Source organism: Crocodylus porosus, unplaced genomic scaffold (assembly GCF_001723895.1).
Source record: "Crocodylus porosus isolate Cpor-Errol unplaced genomic scaffold, CroPor_comp1, whole genome shotgun sequence".
Classification (NCBI taxonomy): domain Eukaryota; kingdom Metazoa; phylum Chordata; order Crocodylia; family Crocodylidae; genus Crocodylus; species Crocodylus porosus.
In genome coordinates this window covers 72,959,785-72,981,766 of record NW_017728950.1, presented here as the reverse complement: position 1 = coordinate 72,981,766, position 21,982 = coordinate 72,959,785, and the positions used below count along the sequence as shown (strand labels likewise).

The window sequence follows — 21,982 nt, the reverse complement described above, 5'->3', positions numbered from 1 at the left end:
GTCACAAGTCACACGGCAACCTGTATGTGTAGCCAGTAGCAGACTGAAGAGGGGGTAGGACTAAGTGACTGCACGAGGCGCTCACAACGGCTAGAACGCGCATGCGCGGAAGGTGCCGCGCGCCGCTACGGCGCAAACCCCCACCGCAGCTCACTTCCTGCCACCCCTGCGCATGCGCCTTGAGGCGGGTGCCAGCCCCCACAGCAAGGCTTGAGTCCCTGGGGTCTTGCGTTGAGCTGAGTGGGGAGGTGACCGGGAGGGACGCGCTGGCGCTCAGCAACGGCCGGCAGAGTAAAGCAGCCATTGGTCCCCTGCTTCCATCCAATCGCCAGGCACAACTGGCTGGGGGAGATGACGTATGCCGAACGCATTGCGCAGTGACGTTGGCAGTGCCCATGGCAGAGGGTAGAGGCCGGGGTTAAGGCGTGGGGGGAGGAGATGGCCTCCTCGGTGGTCAGAGCCACTGTCCGCGCCGTGAGCAAGAGGAAGATACAGGCCACCCGCGCCGCCCTCACACTGGTCAGTGCCGCGGCGGGTGGGAGGGAGCAGGCTGGCGAAGCAGCGAGCTCCCAGCTCTGCCTGCAGTAAACGGGCCGGGCGGACGGGGGCGCTCTGCGCATGCGCCGCGGGCTCGCGTTCGGGCTCGCGACTGGCCGTTAACGGTCGCGTGGTTCCTTCCTCCCCCCACCCCCTCAGTACCGCTGCCCTTGTGTTGTCCGCGGCCGGGCGCTGCTTACCGTAGGCGACAGCGGAGCTGTGAGGGAGAAGCTGGAAGCAGAAAGAAGGGTCCTAACAGCAGCTGCGCGTTTGCCCCGTCCGGCAGGGACAGGCTGGGCTTGCGTTTGGACCTGCCTCTGCCGCCTTGTTTTCAGTCAGGTGACAGAAGCTACAGACTGGCTGTCAGAAGGAGCTGGAAGGGTCTTTTTTTTTTTTTTTGATCTCTTTTAATGGACCAGCTGCATGATTGGGCCAAGCTCATGAGGACAGGGACAGGCATTCAGAGTGCCTACAGACTTTTTTGGCTGTGTTGGCGCATTCAAATAATCGGGGAGACTTCTAAGTTTGGTCTTTGGTAGAAAAACTTCACCCAGCTTGGCCTCCTGCAGGTGCTCCTAGATTCTCCTGGGAGAGTTGTTGCTGGTCTCCCAAGAGAAACCGCCAGCATATAGATGTTGGAGTTTTTTCACTTGCAGTAAAAATGGCGGCTCCAGAGAAAAGTAACCACAGTTAAATTGTTCCCAGGAGACTTTCTGCTGCAAGACCTGTTCCCCGACAAGCTTTCAAATGCAGTGCATCCTTCCAGTCCTGAAGAAATCAGCAACAAAAATCCTTGCCTTTCACACATTTCCTGTACTGCCAAGCTATATCACTCCAGCACTAAAACAAATGTGATTTTTTTTTTTTTAATGACATGCTTAATTTGTTAGATGGTCACATGATACTGTGGAAACCACTTGACCATTATATTTGTGGTTAGATATTTGGAGATTGGAAAGGAAAACTGTGTTCAGATCTGAATCCCTGCCTCTCCAGCAAAGAGGAAATGTTGAACTAAGGCATGCTAAAAGAGGAGCAGAATTGCTGGTGCTTTTAAAACCTAACTTTAAATTGCTTCATGTCCTAGCATTTTTAAATTTCAGCCACAGCAATGCCTATAAGGAAAAATAACTGCATGATATAATAAACATTTCAAATTTCAAAATGTTTTAAATTACCACATTTAGAATATAAACTAATGGTGCTTGAGCTTTGGGCCTAAGCTGACTTATAGTAGAGGTCAGAAAGACCTACTAGGTGAATTCTTGATAAATAATTCAGCTGGAAAACTTACCCTAATAACTGCTAGTACTTGGAGCAGGGGTGGGCAGTTATTTCGGGTGAAGGGCTGCTTGCAGAGTTTTGGCGAGCCGTTGAGGGCCGCATGCGTAGCCTCGCCCCTTGATAGGTGCCCTGGTCGCTGTTTTGGGCCTGGAAGTTCCACCCTCTAATCCCTAACCTTTGCCACCAGAAGTCCTTCCCTTTGTCCCCTGGAAGTACTCCTTTCAGCAAGGGGGGTTTGCCATCTTGGAACCAGAAAAATACCAAATAATATTCTAAAAATCAGATGTGTACTACAACATTCATTAGTTTCATTTCAAAAAATATTTTTGTCTTGATTTACACACATACGTGTGTGTGTGTGGTGTACATAGAGGTGATAGTATCATAGCTTAAAATGAGGTGTTACTCTTGTATATTGTGGGTGGGTATAGGTTTGCGGGTGTGTGGTCAGGTGTTGGTTTTTGCGGGGGGCTGTGTGTGTGGGGAGGGTGGCTGGGGAGTGTTGTTTCTTGGGTGGAGGGGGAGAGTTTGCCCACAGCCCCCCCCCGTGGCAGGCAGAGTCCTGGGCACTGCACTCCTCCCACTCCTGGCCTCAGGTCACTGGTATAGCCCCATGCTTCTTCTACTACTTTGCCCCATCTGCCTTTGCTGCTTCCCTGTCCCCACTTCCCCTGTCTCTCACTGCTCCAGCACCATGTCCCATCTGTTTTTGCTGTCCGTGGGACTGAAGCTGGGATGGCCAGCCAGCAGGGGAGGAGCAGGGAAATGGCTGCAGCAGGTGGAGGAAGGGACAGCGAGTGGGCACACAAAGCTCAGCAACAGCCTGTGCTAGCACTGGGGCTAGCGCCAGTGGGTGCAAGGGTGGGGTGGCCAGAACAGGGCCATGCTGGCAGGGGGTCTGTGAAGCCAGGCTGCACTGCACCAGGAGGGAGCCAAGGGAACCAGCCTGGCTCTGTAGAGCCCCAGACAGCCCCTGCCCTGCACTCCTGCCAGCCTGCTTTGGGTCCTGCCAGTGCTAGCCCTGGTGCACTGGCTCCCATGCACCTGCTCACCCCCAACCCCCCCACCTCAGCCCCATGGTACAGGCAAGGTGAGTGTATGCAGCCCTGACCCCACGCTCACCCGTCTGGGCTGAGTGGCAGGAGCACAGAACAAACCGGTGCTCAGCGCGGAAGAAAAGCCGCTCTTCTCCCACCCAATGGCCAGCGCTTCCTGGTGCAGCCACCCGGGGCTGTCCTGTATCTCTGCTGTGTCACTGCTGGCAACAGAGAGCAGGCACAGGCAGCCCCACATGGGCTGCAAGCAGCTGCAGCACAGAGCACCAGTGGCAGGAGGTGGAGGTGCTGCTTTTCTCCCACACTGAGCACCGTTTTGTGCCATGCTGACACTGCTCAGCCTGGGCCCCATGCCAGCTCCAGGCTCGCAGCTGGGCACAAGCTGCTGTTTGTGGCAGAGGAAAGCGGCCTCCCCTCACTATGCTGGGCAGCTCACAAGCGGCAGTGAAAGATGCACATCACAGGCAAACTCTCCTGGTGGCCACACCAAACACTGCCTGGTGGCGATGAAGAAAAACCTCTTTCCTCTGCCACAAGCAGCAGCTTGTGCCTAGCTGCTGCTGCTGTGAGCCTGGAGCTGAGACTGAGCAGTGGCAGTGTGGGACAAACTGGTGCTGAGCACAGGAGAAAAGCAGCACTTCCCTCTGCTGCCACCGGTGCTCTGTGCTGCAGCCACTCATAGCCCACATAGAGCTGCATGTGCCTGCTCCCCACTGGTAGTGGTGACATGGCAGAGACACAGAACAGCACTGGGCAGCTGCACCAGGAAATGCTGGTCACAGGGAGGGGGAGGGACCACTGTTCTGTGCTCAGCACCAGTTTGTTCCCTGCCCCAGCCACTCAGATGGGGGAGCATGGGGTCACAGGTGGGGCAAGCACACACAGCCCTACTGCAGGGCTGGAACGAGGGAAGCAAGTGGGTGTGCAGGAACCAGCAATAGCCAGGCAGGAGTGTGGAGTGTGGGGGCCCAACTGGCAGGGACTCTGTGGCGCCAGACCAGCTGCCCCTTTTCCCTGCTGGCACAGCCAAGCCCAACTCTGTAGACCCCTGCCAGCCCACACTCCTGCCACTCCACTCTGGACCCTGCTGGCACAGGCCCTGGGATACAACATCTGCCCCGCACTCCTACACTGCCGCTCACTTCCACTCCCGTGGCTGCCCACCTCCCATTCTAGTACCATGCGGCTCCTGGCTGTGTGGCTGGACAGGGGCTCAGCAGGAGCTAGCCTGGCCCCAAGGACTGGGGCAGTGGCTGCAGTCCTCCCCTGCCTCCCCACTTCCCCTACCCCCTTCTTCCCTGAATTTCCTGCTCCAACACAGGCATGAATATCCCCATGGACCCAGGCCAGAAGCCTCTGCTAGGCAGGGGCTTCTGGCTGGGGTGGGGCTGGGCGGGTCTTGGTCTTCAAGAGCCTACCAGGGCTTCCCTTGGGTCCTGCTGCCCCTCACTCCTATCATCTTTGACAGGAACCAGGGGCAGATAAATATTAATTTTCAAAAAATTTTAGGGGCCTCGTGGGCTTGATAGAATGACATGGCAGGCCGCATTTGGCCTGTGGGCTGTATTTTGCCCAGCCCTGATTTAGAGGGCACAGAAATGTGTACAGATTGCAAAAGGTAATAAAAGTTCAGATTACATCCGTAATAATTTTGAGAAGAAAAGCAAAGACAATTGTGTTCTCAGCTTGCCATTGCAAAAGCTCTCTGTCCTAGCTGTGTGCTGAAGCTGAGACTTGGGTCTTGAGTAGCTTATTCTTCTTTATAGGCCAATTATTTGAACAGTAGTTTTCAAACTTTCTGAAAACACAGAACCCTGTCATATCATTTCTGCCATGGAATCTCTATCCCTGTCCTAAAAACTGATGCAGAGCCAGGCAACCTAGCCTGATAGTGCTGGTGCAGCCTCCTGGGCTATGCCACTATTACCCTCACTCTATTATTATTTCTAGGCTCTTGGTGGAAGCCCTGGTGACCTGTCAAAACCTTGGATCCACAGAACAGTTGGAAGACTCCTGCTTTAGAAAAGACCACACTGCATAGATATTAAGTCATTTTAACCTAGATGCTTGCCTTATAATTATAATGGCAAAAACAAATCTTTTTTTAAAAAATAGGCATTTAATAGATGTATGTAAGGAAGACTGTTTATGCTTCTATTTCTGAAGTCCCTGGTTTCTACAACAACCAGCCCTGCATGCTTTATAAATCTGCTTTTTGCTGGCCTGCAATTTGCAGTATATCTGAGTCAGCAATAGGGGAGAAAATGGCACCCATTCTACTTAAAAACTTCCGTTGGCGTCACTAGCTTTTTATCTTTTTTTTGAGAAAATACTCAACAGCATAAAAATTCTTTTTTAATGATAACATTCTAGCACAGAGATGTCAAAAATACGGTCAAGAGGCTGGATTCAGCCCATGGGACCTCTCACTGCAGTTGCCAGTAGCAAAGGAGTTCCTGTGGCCACTCCAGCATTCAGGGTACAATTTTTTTTGAATTTGGCAGCTTGCCTGTTAAAAACCAGTGTTGGTGCCTTGGTTTAACCTCCAGTGGTTTTCAGCCACCACTGCCAGGTAAAAGTGCCCCAAATGCCTGGGCACAGCCAGACTGGGAAGGGCTGTAGGACCAGTGTGCACTCCTCCTGCATTAGGACTCTCTGATAACCCTGAAGTAGGCAGGAGATCATACTCTTGCTGCAGCCCTTTGAAACAGATTGCATGGGGTAGGTGGAATTGTGTCTTGTGCCTCTATGAAGAGCATGATGGGGGCTGGCCAGGACGGGCTGAGGCCAAAAAAAGGCTCTTCTCCCTGCTTCAGGCTTGATTACCCTAATACAGTAGGAGAATATTCATTCCACTGCCCTTCCTGGTTGGGCTCTGCATAAAGCATGCAGAGTACTTTTTTATTGAGGTATGGAGCACCTCTGAAACGGTCTCATGGCACCCTGTTTGAGATCCACTGAACAAAAATGAAGTGATCTAGTTCTATAAACTCGACTTCAGAAATAAAAGGATAAAAAAAAGTCTTCCTTATATACTGCTGTTGCAGTGACAACTTGGCAGTTGCAGCCACACTGGCTAAGCAGTGCTGGTGGCATTAACTCTGTCAGTTAATGCTAACACAGCAGCCCTGACAGCCATGGCAAGAAACCCCACAAACCAGCTCCAGAGGTGGGTCGTCCAGCCCATGAGGAGCTATACAGTCTTGATCCAACCCCTGGGGCCAAATGAGCTTGACAGCTTGTTTTAACATATAAAAGTAATGTAAAATACATTAATAGGATCTTTCTCAACTCTGTAAGTGTTATCTTTGTCTTACAGATGGAGAAACATGCAGTGGGCTTGCCCTGAGTTAAATGCAGAGTTGGGCTATTCTGACTCAGAACACAGAGGTGTGAATATTAGGATTAGCTGTTTGGAGTTGTTACTCCCCACCCCATAAGCAAATTACTAGAATTTACAACATAATATAATCCCTGTCTAATTTAACAAAAAGGCAAGTATTAAATAAGGAGTTTGTTTGTTTCAGAATATCAAGAGGCATATTATTAACACTCGTTATTGAGTTGCATATATGCTTTATAACTTCAACCTGTCAGGATTATTTTATTTTAATAAGGAAGACAATTTAGTTATATTTTTCACATAAGAATTTTTAAAAATTCTTTCATTTTTTTTTAAATATTTGTCATCATCTCACTAGGGTTGGACAGAGAAAGGAAGCCGATAGCCTTGTCTGGTTCTTCCACCCTAGAAAAATGTTGTGGTACAAGTTTCCCTCTATTTGTGCAGTACATACATTCCTGGAGAATGAAGGATAAATGGAATTCGCATAAAGCGAACCTACTTTATAATGTAAGAAATAGGGATACGTTCCTGTGTCAGCTGCTCCTGGGACCACTCTAGCACTGGCTGTGGTAAGTGTGCACAAATGGAGCCTCAGGTGGTGTAGGGCATGGTACTCGCACCAGCTGCCTGCAGCCACTGAGCTGCACCATTGCCCAAACTCCTCAGGGCTCTGCCTGTCTCCATGCACCCCAGCTCCTGCTGCAACTGTCCCAGGAGTGATAGCTGCTGGGCTGCACCGTGTCCTGGCGCAGGCAGCTGGCGCCAGCAGCTCCCAGGGCCCTACTGCAGCTGGGGCTGGGGTGAGTGCTATGCCCTGCACTGCCCAGGGCTCTGCTTGTCCGCACCCACCCCAGGCTGTGCTGGAGCGGCCCTGGGATCAGCTGACACCAGCTGCCTGCACAGGGCACGGTGCAGCCCAGTGACAACAGGGAGCTGGCATCGGCCACTCCCGGGACAGCAGCAGCAGGATCTGGGGTAAGTGGGGACAGGCAGAGCTGGTGCCGCAGCTCCTGGGCCTTTGCAACCGGGACTGGGGTGAGTGGGGCCATGGCCCTTTCCTCTGCCCCCACAGACTTACCTGCTTGGGGAGGGGGGGGCTCTATGCTGAGCAAATTTACCTCGCATATAACGAATTATGGGTCTAAATACGTTCATCGCATAAGTGCGAATTCACATATAAAGAACCTGCATAAATCAAGGGAAACCTGTATTTTATTACAGAATAAGCAATTTTACAATAGAAAGGTTCTCAAAAGTTTCTTAGGCTGCAGGAGTTGGCTTTTTTTTTTTCCAGAAACTACATTTAGTCCCAAATTACTTGTGATGTAATTTTTTATTATTTATAAATATTGAACTGTTTTTCCTTTTCATTGTTTTCAGCTTGTGACAAAATTATCTGCTTTTTTCAGGGAACCCTCAATTTAACTATGTTAAATATAACTTAGGGTGTCAGTTACAGTGTGCAATACCAAAACTTAATGAGTTGAATAATTAGCTTACACTCCAGCAATAGCATTAGTGTCACATGTGACTGCAGGCAAGAAAGGAGATATCTAACTGGAAAGCAAAACAAATGTATTTATAAACTTGAAAACTGTGAAGTTGGAAAGAAACTCTTGAACCTTTATTTACAGTGTAATTGTAGAAGCAGTAAAAGATTCAAAATATTATATGGTGTATTAACATTTTCAACTTAGGTAAATGTTCTGTGAAACCTCCATTTTTCAGACTCCATCAGCTGTACAGAAGATTAAACAGCTTCTTAAAGATAAACCTGAGCATGTAAGTACAAAAAAAGGCTTGCTTGTATGCTCTGCTAATATTTTTAGCATTTCTTGTGGTGCTTGCTTTGTTTATTTGAGCAGCTATGAAGTATATGCAATCAATGTTAAACAACAAAACTCAAAACCAGCAACAAACAACATATTAATGGTACTTGCTATTAATTATTTCATTTCAAAATCTTTTTATACACTAATATTTACTGTTGTATATAAGAATCAAATGTTCTGAGAGAAACTACTTTGGGCAAAGCATGTTAAGTGAGCTGTTGGTAATTTTAGAAAAAGAGGAAAGTCCAGCATGCATTCTTTAAAGAAATTTGTCAAGACTTAAAATATTTCCAAGTTAGTATTTTAAAAATAATCTAACCAATTGCTGTTAGCAGTTATCTAAAACACTAAAAGAACCTTTCATTAAAAGTTGAGATTAGTTGCTCTCATGAGAGTCTTCATTTCTCAAAAAGTTTTTGTTGGTGGAGATACATATATATGCATATAATCTTTGATAATATTTTGACCTATATGGCTAGCTAATATTTGAGCCCTATCTGGCATTTCAGTTGGGAAGAGAAATTGATTACACCGCTGGGTTGTTATTTTGGTGTGATCTTGCTTATTTACAAAGTCCTGTAAATACAAATTGTGACTTCCTTGGTCAGAAATACAAGTCTCTTTTCCAGGCAGTGCAGCACTCAGCTTTCCTATCAGGCCCCCTCCTGCAATTGTTTCTCATCTGGTTGGCTTTCTGCCTCACCTGTGCAGCTGCTACCAGTTGGTCACTTTCTATGTTTGCATCTTGTTCCAGGAAGCCCTCAGTCCGCACAGTTTAGTTTGTCATGGATCCCATTATCTTGAGTTTTTCCAGCAGTTACTAATATGTAGGTATTTAACTTCTTCTTCCATTCAGCATGAAAACAAGGATAGTGTATTCATCAGCTTTAGGCAGTGTTGTTGTTACCTGCGTAACTGGTGGCACTTAATAGCTGCCGCTGGCCTCTTTCTCCATAATTGCACACACAATTTCTTTTTACATTTACTAAACAATTCTGAGTAAACTTTCATGGGTAGGATGGTAGCCTTTTTATTAGGAAGAGGCAATGTCTGTTAGTGTAGACTGATTCCTGTTCCTTGTCTTGCTGATAACGTCTCATCTGTTGTTTATGCACCTGCTGTCAGGCCTGTCTATGCTTATATTACTCTTCCTCCAGGGCTTTTGACAGCAGTACATGTGCTGTGGAACATATGCCCAGAACGTGCGATGCTGACAGATCTGCTGTAGCAGCATTACTGCTAGAGTCTGAAGAGCATTCTGGCAAGATAGTGCCTGTTGAATGGACTGTAGTAACCGGCAAAAGGCATGGGATTATCTGCAGATACCTTCCACCGTAGCTGCCAGATAGTAGCAGAAGCCCTATGTCATTCAGCAGAGGTGGTTCAACTGTTGACAGAGAGGAGAGTTTTACCAGCACAGAGAAGTTTTGGTTGTAGATCCACTCAAAACATTACCAGCAAAATTAGGAAGAGTAGACTAGGCCTTGGCCTGACACAACTTCTTGGATAGCTACAGTAATTAGGAATGGTTGGAACCTATCCACAGAATTGTGATAGCCTTTATGTCCTACTGGATCAGTGTAAAACAGACTTTATAAAAGTTGGAAAGACTTGAGTAGTAAGGACTAAGTGGTAACATGGTATTGAAGGTTGCCACTGAAGTAATTTTCCAGCATTGGAAATTAGAAATTGACCAATTATCATAGGAGTGCTGTGCAAATATGGCTCAGCCTCAACCTTGTCAACATTATCTTACCATCTGCTCCCTGAATAAGTGTCTACATTGCTCTTGAAACAGAAAACAGTAAAGTATTGTAAAAAAAAAAAATTTGAAATTGCAAAACCACTTGGCTTTCAAGTAAAATTTTTCTCTTCTAAACTGCTTATGAAACCAAACACCTAAATAGGGTGCCAGCCCTATTTTGTTGGAATTTATGTTTTTATACAGACTGTATTTTTCTCTGCAATAGAAAATCTCTGGCATAAACTTGCTCTTAGTGAAATCCCAAAAGCTATAGATAGAGCTCAAAAGTATGAGGTAGAATGATGGTAGAAATGCCTCAACTCTGTCCACATTCATTGCCATTATTGCTGTCACTAGTGTAGACTGGGTCTGAATTTTGTTATTGCAGACCCAGCCTAACTGTTGGGCTTCAGTAGAGTATTTTGCATTTAGTTACTTCACATCCTAATTCTTGCTTCTCTAGTCAGTCTTGTGGGGGAGGGCTGGTGGCGTTGAAAGAAATTAAGCCCTTCATCCATAAAACAGATTCCACTTGTGTTGAGCTTTACCTTCTAAGGGGGGGAAAAAACCTGCATCAAAGTCATATGCATCTATTTTCCAATCTTCTGATGTTGTTTCAGGTTGGTGTTAAAGTTGGAGTTCGTACAAGAGGGTGCAATGGACTTTCTTACACATTAGAATATACAAAATCGAAAGGAGATTCTGATGAAGAAGTAATTCAAGATGGTGAGTTTTATTTGAAGCAATAGAGGGAAAAATTGAGGCAGTGTAACTTTTTTACAGAATTTCTAAACTGTTATAGTATAGTACCAGGCATGCAGTCTAGACTTTATTAGCTCCCTCAAGTTACAAAGGGAGAAATCCTGGGGTTCCTTACAAATTGCTGCATTTGATTCCATTAAGAAAGTATAAAAATAACTGCCCACGATTAGCAAAAACTTGCAGGGTTAAATTCAAGGCCGCTGGTACAATAAGTGCAAAATGCATCTCTCTGCATCTTTCTTATTGCACATCCAGGCTGTACTGTCTCTTGGAACTCTCTAGGGTAGTTGGTGGCTTATCTGGCTTATGCTTCGAGTTAAGACAGAGGTGTCATAAGAGTTCCTGGTAGAGACTGTGACTACAGCAGCCAGATGAAGGTTCTGCCAGCCCAGCGTTTCAGGATACATCTAATAAAGGACTTTGACTCCTAGGGACTTGAATTCTATTTTAGTCTTGATGGCTGAATTGCATTTCAGAAGGAGACCCCCTGTTTAGCTGTATCCTAATCCTCACTGGATTTTACGCTCTTGGCTTTGAAGTTCCCCATATTTCTGCACATAACTAAACTGCCCTGATGTTGACACGACAGAACAAGTTGACATCTAGGTCATGCCTAGGTTCATTTGGGATCCATGAGCAAGGTGTACCTGAACTCAGGTACTTTGAGCTCAAGTCCTTTATCTGATAGGCCTTCCTAAAGCATGCCAAACTTGTACCAACAAAATTGGGCCCTCTCTGTCACTTGTAGCTGGGTGTCCCCCTTTTTTAAATCTTCCACTTGAGGAATTGGTATCAGCAGCAGTAATAATGGTGCTTATCTTACAGTTTTATGCAAGGTTGCACAAGTTGAGCTTTAGTGAGGGCTCCTTGCCAGGTACACTTTCCAAGAGGACTGCTGCTAGTAGGATCTGTTCTGATTGGATGGAAACCCTCAGTATTCAAGCAGAAAACAGTATTTAACATGCAGAAGCCTGAACAGATTAATGAATTGCTGCATGGCAAGAGCACAGGACTTGCTCTTTTGCTCTTAAATTACTTTTCATTTAATAGGAATTATAACGTTCTGCTAGGATTACCCACCAGGTCACATGCCCATAGCCCCCTTCTCCCAGGAAAGGGCTCTGAGTACCAGACAAGTGAAAGAACTCCCCCTCTCCTGACGAAGCCATGCCAGTGCAGAAAAAGAGAATTTAACTTGAGAGAGAGCAAGAGGGGTGGGAGAGTGATGCTGTAGTTTAGTAGCTGGGGCTTTCTCCTGAAAGTGGTGAGATGTGGATATGCCTTACATCAGGCTGAAGATGTCATTGAACTCAGGTCTTTTGATTCTAGATGAGTGCCCTAACCACAAGGCAAACATATAATAAAGTTTGGCCCAGTGGCACATCTTCATCCCCCCGCTGGTTTGGGGTTTTTTTTTTTTCTTTTTTAAGAGAAGAGTGAGCTCTGCTGGTTTGTTTGAAAAAAGGGAATTGTAGGCACCTAAGTGAAGAGGCATTCCTGGCTATGGATCCCTCGTGAGCAGTGGTACTTCTGTAGTGCTTGTCTCAGTACTACAAAGTTCCAGAAAGGGGCAGGATTTCAGAAATCAGTGTTCATTATTTCCTCTTGGCAAACTCTAGGCAGTTGAATATGCTAATTTCAGGAGCGCCTGCTCCAATTCTACTTTGGCATACTAAGTGCCAAGCACAGAGTTCTGTATTCCACTCCAGTGGCCAGATGACAACATCCATTATTAGATGTAGCCTTCCCTGCCAACACTAGCCACCTTTAGCTAAACTTGTAGGCTCCTATTCCCTTGGGTTTCCTGTATTCCTAGCTTTTATCAGTTTCAAATGAGGTTAAACAAAGTATATTACTAAGGGCACTGGGAAACATTAAAATAATGGTATGAAGGGGTCTGATCCTCAGTCCTAACAATTGTCTGCCCTTCTATGCTGCACATGCATGGTAGGATGCATGACTTTTTGAGGTCAGGGACCAATCCCAATTGCACCATTATTTTTAATAGGGGCCTTGCAAGCCAAATATAGTTTGCAGGGTTCTCGTTGAAGGCAGCTAAGGGGCTCCCCCTTGCAGAGTTTAACTTTGCATGCCTAGCCTGGCATAGACTAGACCAGCATGTTGGCTGCCTTGTCCTGTAGCTCTGTGTGGCTCTGGTGAGAACCATAAGGCAAAGCTTTTCAAAATCATGGAAGCTGCAGGAAAAGGGTCTTTAAAGTGCTGGCTCACAGCAAGCCCTGTGGTTCACCATGACCCAATGTGTTGACCGCCTTAGCCTGCAGCTCCCACAAAGGCTATGGGACAAGTCAGCAATGTACTGGGTCACCTTAAAGTGATGGACACACGAGTTGCAAGGCTTCCATCTGGAGGCTTCCTTGCAACCCATGTGCCCAGCACCCCATTATAAGTATCAGGACTGTGACATCCCTGGGTGGGACATAGTGCATATTCAATTTATGGCACCATACAGACTAGTCCCAAAGATATCTGACAAAATTATATATGGAACACCTTTTGGCTGGTTTGCCATTATGGTGCTGCAAATTGGGAGAGAGGGGCATGTTGCAACATGTCAAATGTAATATCTGCTAGACGCTTAACATAAAACAACCTTCTAAAAACTCCTTTTTCCCTAAACCACTGAATTTTTAGTATTTTATTTTTCTATCTTTACAAAATCTAAATTTGTTTACTAAAATGACTTTTTTAAAGTAAACTTGGAGGTCTAAAGTACAATATCTTGCAGCCAGCCAAGTCTGTGAAAGTTCTGTATGCTGTTAGAAAAGGGATGACTTTCAGTTCTTGAATCTCAAGAAGCACTAGTTCATAATCCTCTTAGTTTATGGTATATTTGAAATGCTTAAACTTGACTGAATATTACTAATTGGAATGAATTATTAGTAATGAACACTTACAGGACTGAATATTGCTAGTCATTCAACAAAGATTTTGTGTGGGTTTTTTTTTGTTTGTTTGTTTTTTGACAGGAAAAATGAGATTCCAGTCAGATATGTTTGAGGCAAGTTGCTTTCTTTCTAAAAAGACAGCTACTAGAAAATACAGGCAGTCCTCGGATTTAGAACACAATTGGTTGCTGAAAACCTCGTATTAAGTTGATACGTCATAACTTGGAACCGATTTTCCCATAGGAACAATGTTATAAACTGCCTTATAGTTGTACTTTCAGTAACAGCCAAAGTATTCAGAAATTAAAGTGCATGATTTCTTTTAGGAACTTCTTTATCTTTCAGAATTTCACTTGGTAATCCTACAGGCAGTCCTCGGTCTTACAACACAATTGGTTTCTGAAAACCTCATCTTAAGTTGAAACATTGCAACTCGGAACAGATTTTTTTCATAGGAAACAATACTGTGAATGGCAGATTGGTTCCTGAAACCAAGGCCCTATTTTTACCAAAAATACCCCAGAATTTTGTATTCAATCAATTATAGATGAGTAATATAGCTACATTAATGTATTTATATTGTAAATAGCAATCATATTGATTTGGAAGAACTTCTTTGAGGTGACTTTGCTGGACACTTTGAAGGGCTCTTGGCTGGAGTCTTCTCAGGAGTCTTGGCTGCAAGTTTTTCTGGAGAAAAGAAAGTGTCCAAGGAAGTTTGGACGGATGTTCCCCAGGGAGATGGGCGATGCAGCGAACTTGTTTGCTGGTGTGGCATTGCGTCAGATCAACAGTGTAAAGTCGAAACAGGATGTCAGTTTATAAATTTCATAAGTGCCATTCGTTGTAACTTGAAACGTCTTAAGTTGAGGACTGCCTGTAACACAGAATTAGCAACATTTGCAGTCCAGGCAGAAATAGGATATCGAACATAATGCAAGAGAGGATATCAAAGATTACTTTATTACGGTATATGATTTATTGCATGGTATCAGGTATTTATTTGTCTATCTTGAAGCAGCAACAAACCACACTGACAAACTTTGCATTTAGCCTCTACGTCACATGCATCGCTAAATTGTGTTGTAAAATTAAAAGTGAGTAAGACCTATTCCGGGATCGTACAACAGTAATAGTTTTGTCTTTTTTGTTTCCCTGAAGGAGTTAGAGTGTTTATTGAAAAGAAAGCACAGCTTACGCTTCTAGGCACGGAAATGGACTATGTGGAACACAAACTGTCCAGTGAATTTGTCTTCAATAACCCAAACATCAAAGGAACATGTGGCTGTGGAGAAAGCTTTAACATCTGAAATCTCAGGACTTCTTCCTTTTGTTTTCAACACCATGGAACACTTACTCAGCTTTGATTTTTCTGAAGCATTTGCGTTTCTTTCAGGTTCTTAGGCTTTGTGACGTATGGCTGCCTTTAAGGAAAATAAAGCGATTTTAAAATTTAACCTGTGTGTTAAATCCCAGCACTAGTATATTTATGCAGTGAATTGGTCCCCAAAAGGTAAGGACACTAAATTGTGCAGTAGAACTATGTTCTCATGTATTGAGGGAAACCAAGTTTCACTCTTGGTTCTATCTTTTAATTTTGGTTTCCTTTATTCCCAATCTCAAAGAAAAAGCAGTCAGTAAAAATATACTGCCCAAGTGCTCCGCTTTGATGAGGGAAACTAATACTATTAATGCAAGTAGGTTTCAGAGCTTACTTATGCTTGTCTAGTAGAACACTTCAGTCTGTTCTTGAGAGGTTTCCAGTATCTTCATCCCTTGATAAACTTGAATATCAGCATTATAGTTATTCTCCAGGAAAAGAGATCTGAAGGTAGCAAATACTGACTTCTGATGCTAAAATGGTCATACATTGCTGGTTCATGAACTAACAAACTAATCCATATTTTTAAAATGATCCTCATTCTTTTGTTTTGGAATGTCTTGCCTCTTATGTATGTTTTACTTTTCCCCACAGCAGACACAGTCTCTCTGCAGTTAAAATAAATAGTGTGCAGGAACAACAAACCTTCAACCACTAAAGTATTACGGCAAAATACGCACAAGCCACCCTTTTCCCACATCCTATCTGTTTGTCTTCATCCCATTCTGACCCAGGGAGCAACATTTCTAAAGTTTCTGTCAAACCTAGAGTCCTCCCTTTACACAGTATGTATGTATCCCCTGTATGTTATTTGGTCACTCCACAAGGAAGTTATTTATTAATTGGAGGAAAGCATTTTGTCATTTTAGCTTTGCAGTCATGCTCCTGACCAACTTTTTGACAGCTGGACCTCATCAGTAGCTTGTGAAAGTGTTAGGTTTTCCTTGCCACATTGACAATAATTTGTTTCTACAGACTGTTCTGGATGAGAGTAACTTTATGAAAGGAAAATTTCACTTTCAAAAACAATCATGTCTTGAATAAAAAATGATGAGATTTGCACTGGCTTTCATTTAATGAAAATGTCGTTGCTTGGAGGATGCCATTTTTAATAAAAAGATACTTTAATTTCCTTTCTGCTAATTGGGACTCCTCTATATACAAACCAGTCTTCCCATCTGTTAACATTATGCAGCACCTCTTCCCTTGCTAGTTGGGCATTAGTAAATATCAAGTATGGCTTTCAGTCTTTTGTTTCTACCATTCCTCCTGCTGTCCAATGAAACTTGCTCCAAAGCTATTCATTCATGCAAATTGAAGGAGAGACCATGAGAGGCAATAAAGTCATCACTGCTTGACTGGTTCGTCTAGAAGTCTGACAAAATGAGGTGACAAGGTTGTTTCCAAGAAAGACCTGGCTGTTGGGTTCTAAGAAAGGAGGGTGCTGGCAAATGAGCGGGCAGTAGTGGGAGATGAATATAAACAGTGAAATTAGGCTTGAAAACTGACAATCCAGTAGTGAAATAAGTCTGGAAAGCTGCTAACTTGCATCTGAGCATGAAAACTGCAGAGGACAGCTAATCTGACTGAGGGGAAAGGAGAGAAAGCCATGGCATTCTTGCAGTAGTGAGCATATACCACGTCTCCTTTTTTCCCCACATCCCATCAGTTATAAAAGTGAAAGGTTCCAGAGATAGTGCTTGCTTAATGTTCATCCTTGAATTTTTAATTTTGGATGTGCACAACTTTGGTGTGAAAACACTAGTTTTCCTTCAATTACCAACTTCGTTACACACAGTTGCTTTATTTCATATTGTACTTAAATGGAGAAAAGATGGCAAGACACTTGCTAGATTTGAATTTCTAATACCACAAGTCCTCCACTCCTGCCAAAAAAATGATGTTTGTGTTATTGTTGAGATAATGTCTACAATAGTCCAAATGAAGGACAGTTCTTGGGATTGTAACTCTCTTGTAGAGGATAAAGAAAAGACAATGAATGTAACACTGGTAATTGGTGAAAATGCTATTGCTGTATTCATTTTTTACTTGTTTTCGATTTTTTAGGGCTTTTTGCATATTCAGTGTTCCTTTTCATGTGTCCATGTATATGCTGTGAGTGAAAGCTCTCTCTTTCATATTCTCAAATAGTAAAAATGACAACTTTCTTAAGAGATTAAAACACCTAACGCACAATCTGTTAAACTTTATTTTTATGTGAGTGCTAGTAACAGTTATGTATGAACATAATTTTGTTAACCCATTTATAACTTGTGCAATACTGTGTATGTAGCATTCTCAGTTGTAATAATAAATATTGTCTCTTGGTAAACAGAGCATATTTTTGGTTTTAGTGCTTTTTGTATAGTTGTCGCAGATTAACTCATTGAATGAAGTCAGCTCAGACTACCATAGCTATATGGCATGTAAAGTACTATATTGCAAATAATATCTGCTTAATATTTCTGGATACTAACAGTATTAGAAAAATATAGTGAGATAACCAAACAAGGACATTTAAGTCTTGTGGACTAGTAATGGGCTGATTCATTATGAACTTTTGACCTATATAGCCAATCAGTGTCTTCTGGTCAAGGTTGGCTGAACTGTAGGATTGAAATTTCTCCGGCTGTTTCATTTCGATGCTGTTTCGACTAGTTTCAAGCTCAAAACAGCAAAATTGAAACAAAATGAAGGGCTTTGAAATGAAACAAGGGCAGTCGAAACGTTTTGAAAAGTATCAAGTTTGGAAACTCAAGCAGGGCTTGCCTGCAGAGGAACAAAGTAAGGAGAGGGAGGGGGGAAGGACTGCTCTCATATTGACTGTAGCTGGCCAGTGACCGTGGTCCTTCCCTGAGGTCCCTTCCAATCCCAGTGCTCTGGGGGAGGGCTGGAAAAACAGCATAAAAGGCAGCATTGTTTGAACTGGCCTGCTTTCTGTCACCCATGTCACAAGTTTTTGCTTGTCAACACCCTGAGGGGCAGTTTCTCAGAAACTCTGGCACCTCACTCTGAAAGCTTGCAGACTTCGTGGCCTCAGCAGGGGCTGCTATCCCTGCAGTTTTCACCCCACTGCACCTTAACTCACACACACTGTCACCCAAGTCACAAGTTTTTGCTTGTCAACACCCTGAGGTAGTTTTTCAGAAACCCCTCCACCTCGCTTCTTGAAACTTGGCAGGCTTCGTGGCCTCAGCAGGGGCTGCCATCCCTACAGTTCCATCCAAATCAGGCAAGAACTGACAAAGTTTTATAGGCAGTTTCATGGTTCCCTACTATAGCCTATGGGCGAAATGTCAAAACAGTTTTGACAAAACAAAATGGACCATTGGTTTCTGAATGAAACAAAATGTCCCATCAAAATGGAAGTCTAAATGAAACAGTGCTGTTTTGCACAGCCCTATTGAACAGCGGAGACTGGCTGTGCAAGTCAGTGGTGATGTTTTACTACTCACTGGCACCATAAAACATACCCAGCATTCCTGAGATTTTTTGTATCACGTGAAAGAGAATCTTTTCAGCTGAAGTTAAAGTGCAGGAATCAAAATTCATGTTCTTATTTTTTCTGCTCCAGGAGTACAGGTATGAGAGATTTCCCACTTGAATCACTTTAAAAGGAAAAAAAAAGTGGCAAAGGATTAAAAAGTTTACACATTTTTGCTGAAATTAGCCTTTGCTATTTAATCCATGACCTGTACCTATAATCATCAGTGTAACAACAGGAAAATTCTAAGTTTCAAAGTAAAACTTGGTATAGCTACATTACTATGGTAGTTGTTGGACATCAAGGCATGTAGTTTGTAAGGAGAATACAGTCCATTCCTAACAGATATCCCAAGTCCTGTAACAACACACAAATGTTACAGGCTGAGTTCTCTAGTCTATGCAAGGACTGCAGAAGTCTCTGAATCAGCAGGATTTCTTTACATAGGAAACCTTGGTGCAAAAAAGCTGCACACATAGCCTCCAGACCAGATTTACAGATCAAATTTAGGAAACAGCAGGATTTCTTTCAAAGGATTTGCATTCATGACAGAAGTAAGGGAAGCAGCTGCATATTCTTACCAAATTGTCAAAGGCCTTTGATATTGTTCTGATATTCCTTTTCTATATATTCTTGGGAGAGGCTTTGAAGCTAGATTTATTTAACAAACAAGGCTGTGTGTTTTTGTTTTGAAATTCATTTTTAACAGGACTAATGTGGCTTGACTTGTATGTGATAAGTTGATTTATACTAGTAATTCTGTAATTGGCCTGCAAGATGGATGCTTAACCACATGCACAAGATTGCATCAGTGCACAGGTCAGGTCAGTCTGCAGCCAGTTCCAGCATTCAGGGTTGCTCTGCAGCAGGATCTGGCCAACATGCTGAATCTAGCTTGTGGGTTGTGCCAGCAAACAGGGTCTCTTCACAGCCAGACAGTGTGTGGGCTCAGGTTGGTGCAGGGGATCACTCCATGACCAAATCTAGCATGCAAGGCTGGGTTTGTGCACCAGATCACACCTGTAGATCAACCCTGCACGCCAACCCTTTGCTGGATCTAGCCTGTGGACTGATCCTATTAATGGGATCTGCCCTGCAGACCAGTCCCATGCCATTCATCCAGCCCATGTGCTAAGCCGGTTGAGTGCCACTGATTTATACAATTACATTTGCTAAGAATGAAAGAAAATAGAACATAGAATTAGTCTTCTGTTCACTAGTTCAAAGTACTAGTTCTTTCCTTGTGTACCAACATATACATAGTTGTCACAAGGTGGCAGCAAATTTCCAATACTAAACTTTCAAAATAGGACTCTTCTCAAACTATATTTTAAATTTCATTTTGATGTATTATATTTGTACATTTTAGAGTAGTTTACTTCTATTGTATGTTGGTGATGACTACTTTCTTCAAGCAGTACTGGTGGTAGCTTTCTATATAGTCTTTCTTTGTTTACCAGTGCTTGAATGATAAAAAGTGTGTTATGGAAATACAGAATGCTAAATCCTTTTACAAATTATGTGCAGCAATGTTGGAAAATCTGTGGTGCACATGACAACAGCAGCGAACAGCCACCTGTCACAAGGTGAAGGGACAGGTATGAGTCAAAAGGCATGTTTTTTTCTTATGGCAGTGGCCTCCTAATGACCATACCTGCTCGTGTAGTTAGGATGTCTTTTAGAACTAAAAGTTCCATGTGTTCTTTGCATGCAGTTTGTTCCTCCCATGACGTATTGCATGTAGTCATACATCTGTTGTCAAGTGAATGGCTTGCAGTTTCATGATAATAGGAGTGCTTTGTCAGCATAACAGTGCACTGGTTTCTTGAGGTGTTCTGGATAGTTCAGTAGGGATGGAGCAGAGTACTTTGAACCTAACTGGACTAACCATTTTAATTCAAAGTGGAAGTGCCCAATACCTCTCAGATGCAACCAATTATTTGTATTTTATGTACTGCAATACAATCATCCAGCAAGTTTGATTTTTCCTTCAGAAGTATAGTGAAAGTGTCCTGGTACAAATGGACATTGCATTTATCACAGGCCTGGTTGTCCCTTTGTTTGTCCCAGACCTAAAATGAGGAAATGGTGTGTACATATGTTGCCCTTCCAGTCAGCAGTCAGTAAGTGTCAGTCAGTTCAGTATCACTTCTCTGGCAGCAGGCGGCTGGGGAAATCATCATGGGCATCCCATCATGCCTCCAGATAACCAAGTGTCCGTAGGTTTCTGGGGATTCCTCAGTGATATGCGAAGCACCCATTGGCTGTTCAGCAGGGTGGGAAGGGGCTAGCAAAATCTTTGTGGGCAGGACTTCGGAGAAAATGACTGCTTAATTGCTGCCACAAACTGCCTGGCATTTCTGTTGCTACCACTACTATCAATGAGTAGTACAATGAATCTGGATGTGGTCTTTCAATGCAGGCCATATTGGCCCAGTGGTGTGAGCTTGTGCTTGAGATTTTGCGGAAAAGTCTCCACTAGTGGGCCCTGGCAGCTTACTTGCCTTTGATCATTCATGGAATGAGTGAAAAAGGACAAATCTCAAGGAAGACAAGAATTGCTGGATGTCATCCACAGGGAGGTACATGGCTACATCTGCCTTGCCCTCCTTGCCAGCAGTTGTCACCCTGAATATGTTAGCTACAGGTTAACACAGTGTGTCCAGGCTGATGTAGTAGCATCTCCAAACTCAGTAGCATTTCTGTGCCAGGGAGATGAGCAGCAGCTAATGGGAACAGATCATCATGGCCACCTGGCATGACAAGCAGTGGTGGATGAACTTTCACTTGCCCAGGGGTACGTTCATGATGATCTGCACCAAACATGCCCCTTCCCTCTGGTGGCAAACCACTGGGGTGAGAAGCACATTGCCATCATAATATGGAAGCTCACTCCCCTGGACTGCCTCTGGTCTGTGCCAGACTATGTCATAGTTGGCAAGTCAGCAGTGCTCAAAACTGTGGGGTAGAGGTATGACTGGTAACCAGTGGGTGATGTCCCTCAGATCACGTGTCTTGCCGACCCACAGGAGACAGTGAATGGTTTTGCGAGCCTGGGGTTCCTCAACTAAGTTGGAGCTTTTGGTGGTGCAGATATCACCATCCTTTCCCCCACACACTGTGGATCAACCACAAAGCCTTTTTCTCAGTTGTGCTGCAGGCAGAAATAGACCATTGTAGCTATCTTGTACATGTAAATGCTGGCTGGCAGGGCAGGGTGCACGATGCCAGGATATTTAGAAACTGTTCTCCCAGAATTGATGGAGCAGCACAAGTTCACCCCAGATCTTCTCAGCAACAAAGTGAAGGGAGTGACAGTACCCCTGCAGTTGCATGCGAATCCTGCCTACCCTCTACAGTCACGGACTGCCTGGGTGTCTTCAAGGAACTGTTTAAATACTGGCTCAGCAATGCTGGATGAACCTGGAGAGTATATTTGGGCACCAAAGTCTGGCTGGAGGGGCCTGAGGACCTGCCTACACATCTGTGAGTCCAAAGGGGAGCCCCTGCCTGAGCTCCTGCCAGTTGAAGCAAAGCAGCCACTGGTACTCAGGCTCTTTTCCTGCCAATTGTCCCAAAGGGTGCATGTGCATGTGTGAGATTCACTGGCTGACTATTTTGCCAGACTCCAGGATGAAGATTGGTGCAGTG

At 44.2% G+C, this 21,982-nt stretch overlaps 1 protein-coding gene across 1 annotated transcript; it reads left to right on the top strand.

Annotated features, from left to right (window-relative positions):
• Positions 1 to 372: 372 nt before the first annotated feature.
• ISCA1 (iron-sulfur cluster assembly 1) lies at positions 373 to 17,184 on the top strand. The gene is made up of 4 exons (XM_019555164.1): positions 373 to 519; positions 7,951 to 8,004; positions 10,419 to 10,524; positions 14,628 to 17,184. Exons 1-4 carry the CDS (start codon positions 439 to 441, stop codon positions 14,774 to 14,776), a joined length of 390 nt encoding a protein of 129 aa, XP_019410709.1. The 5' UTR covers positions 373 to 438; the 3' UTR covers positions 14,777 to 17,184.
• The last annotated feature ends 4,798 nt before the right edge of the window (positions 17,185 to 21,982 follow it).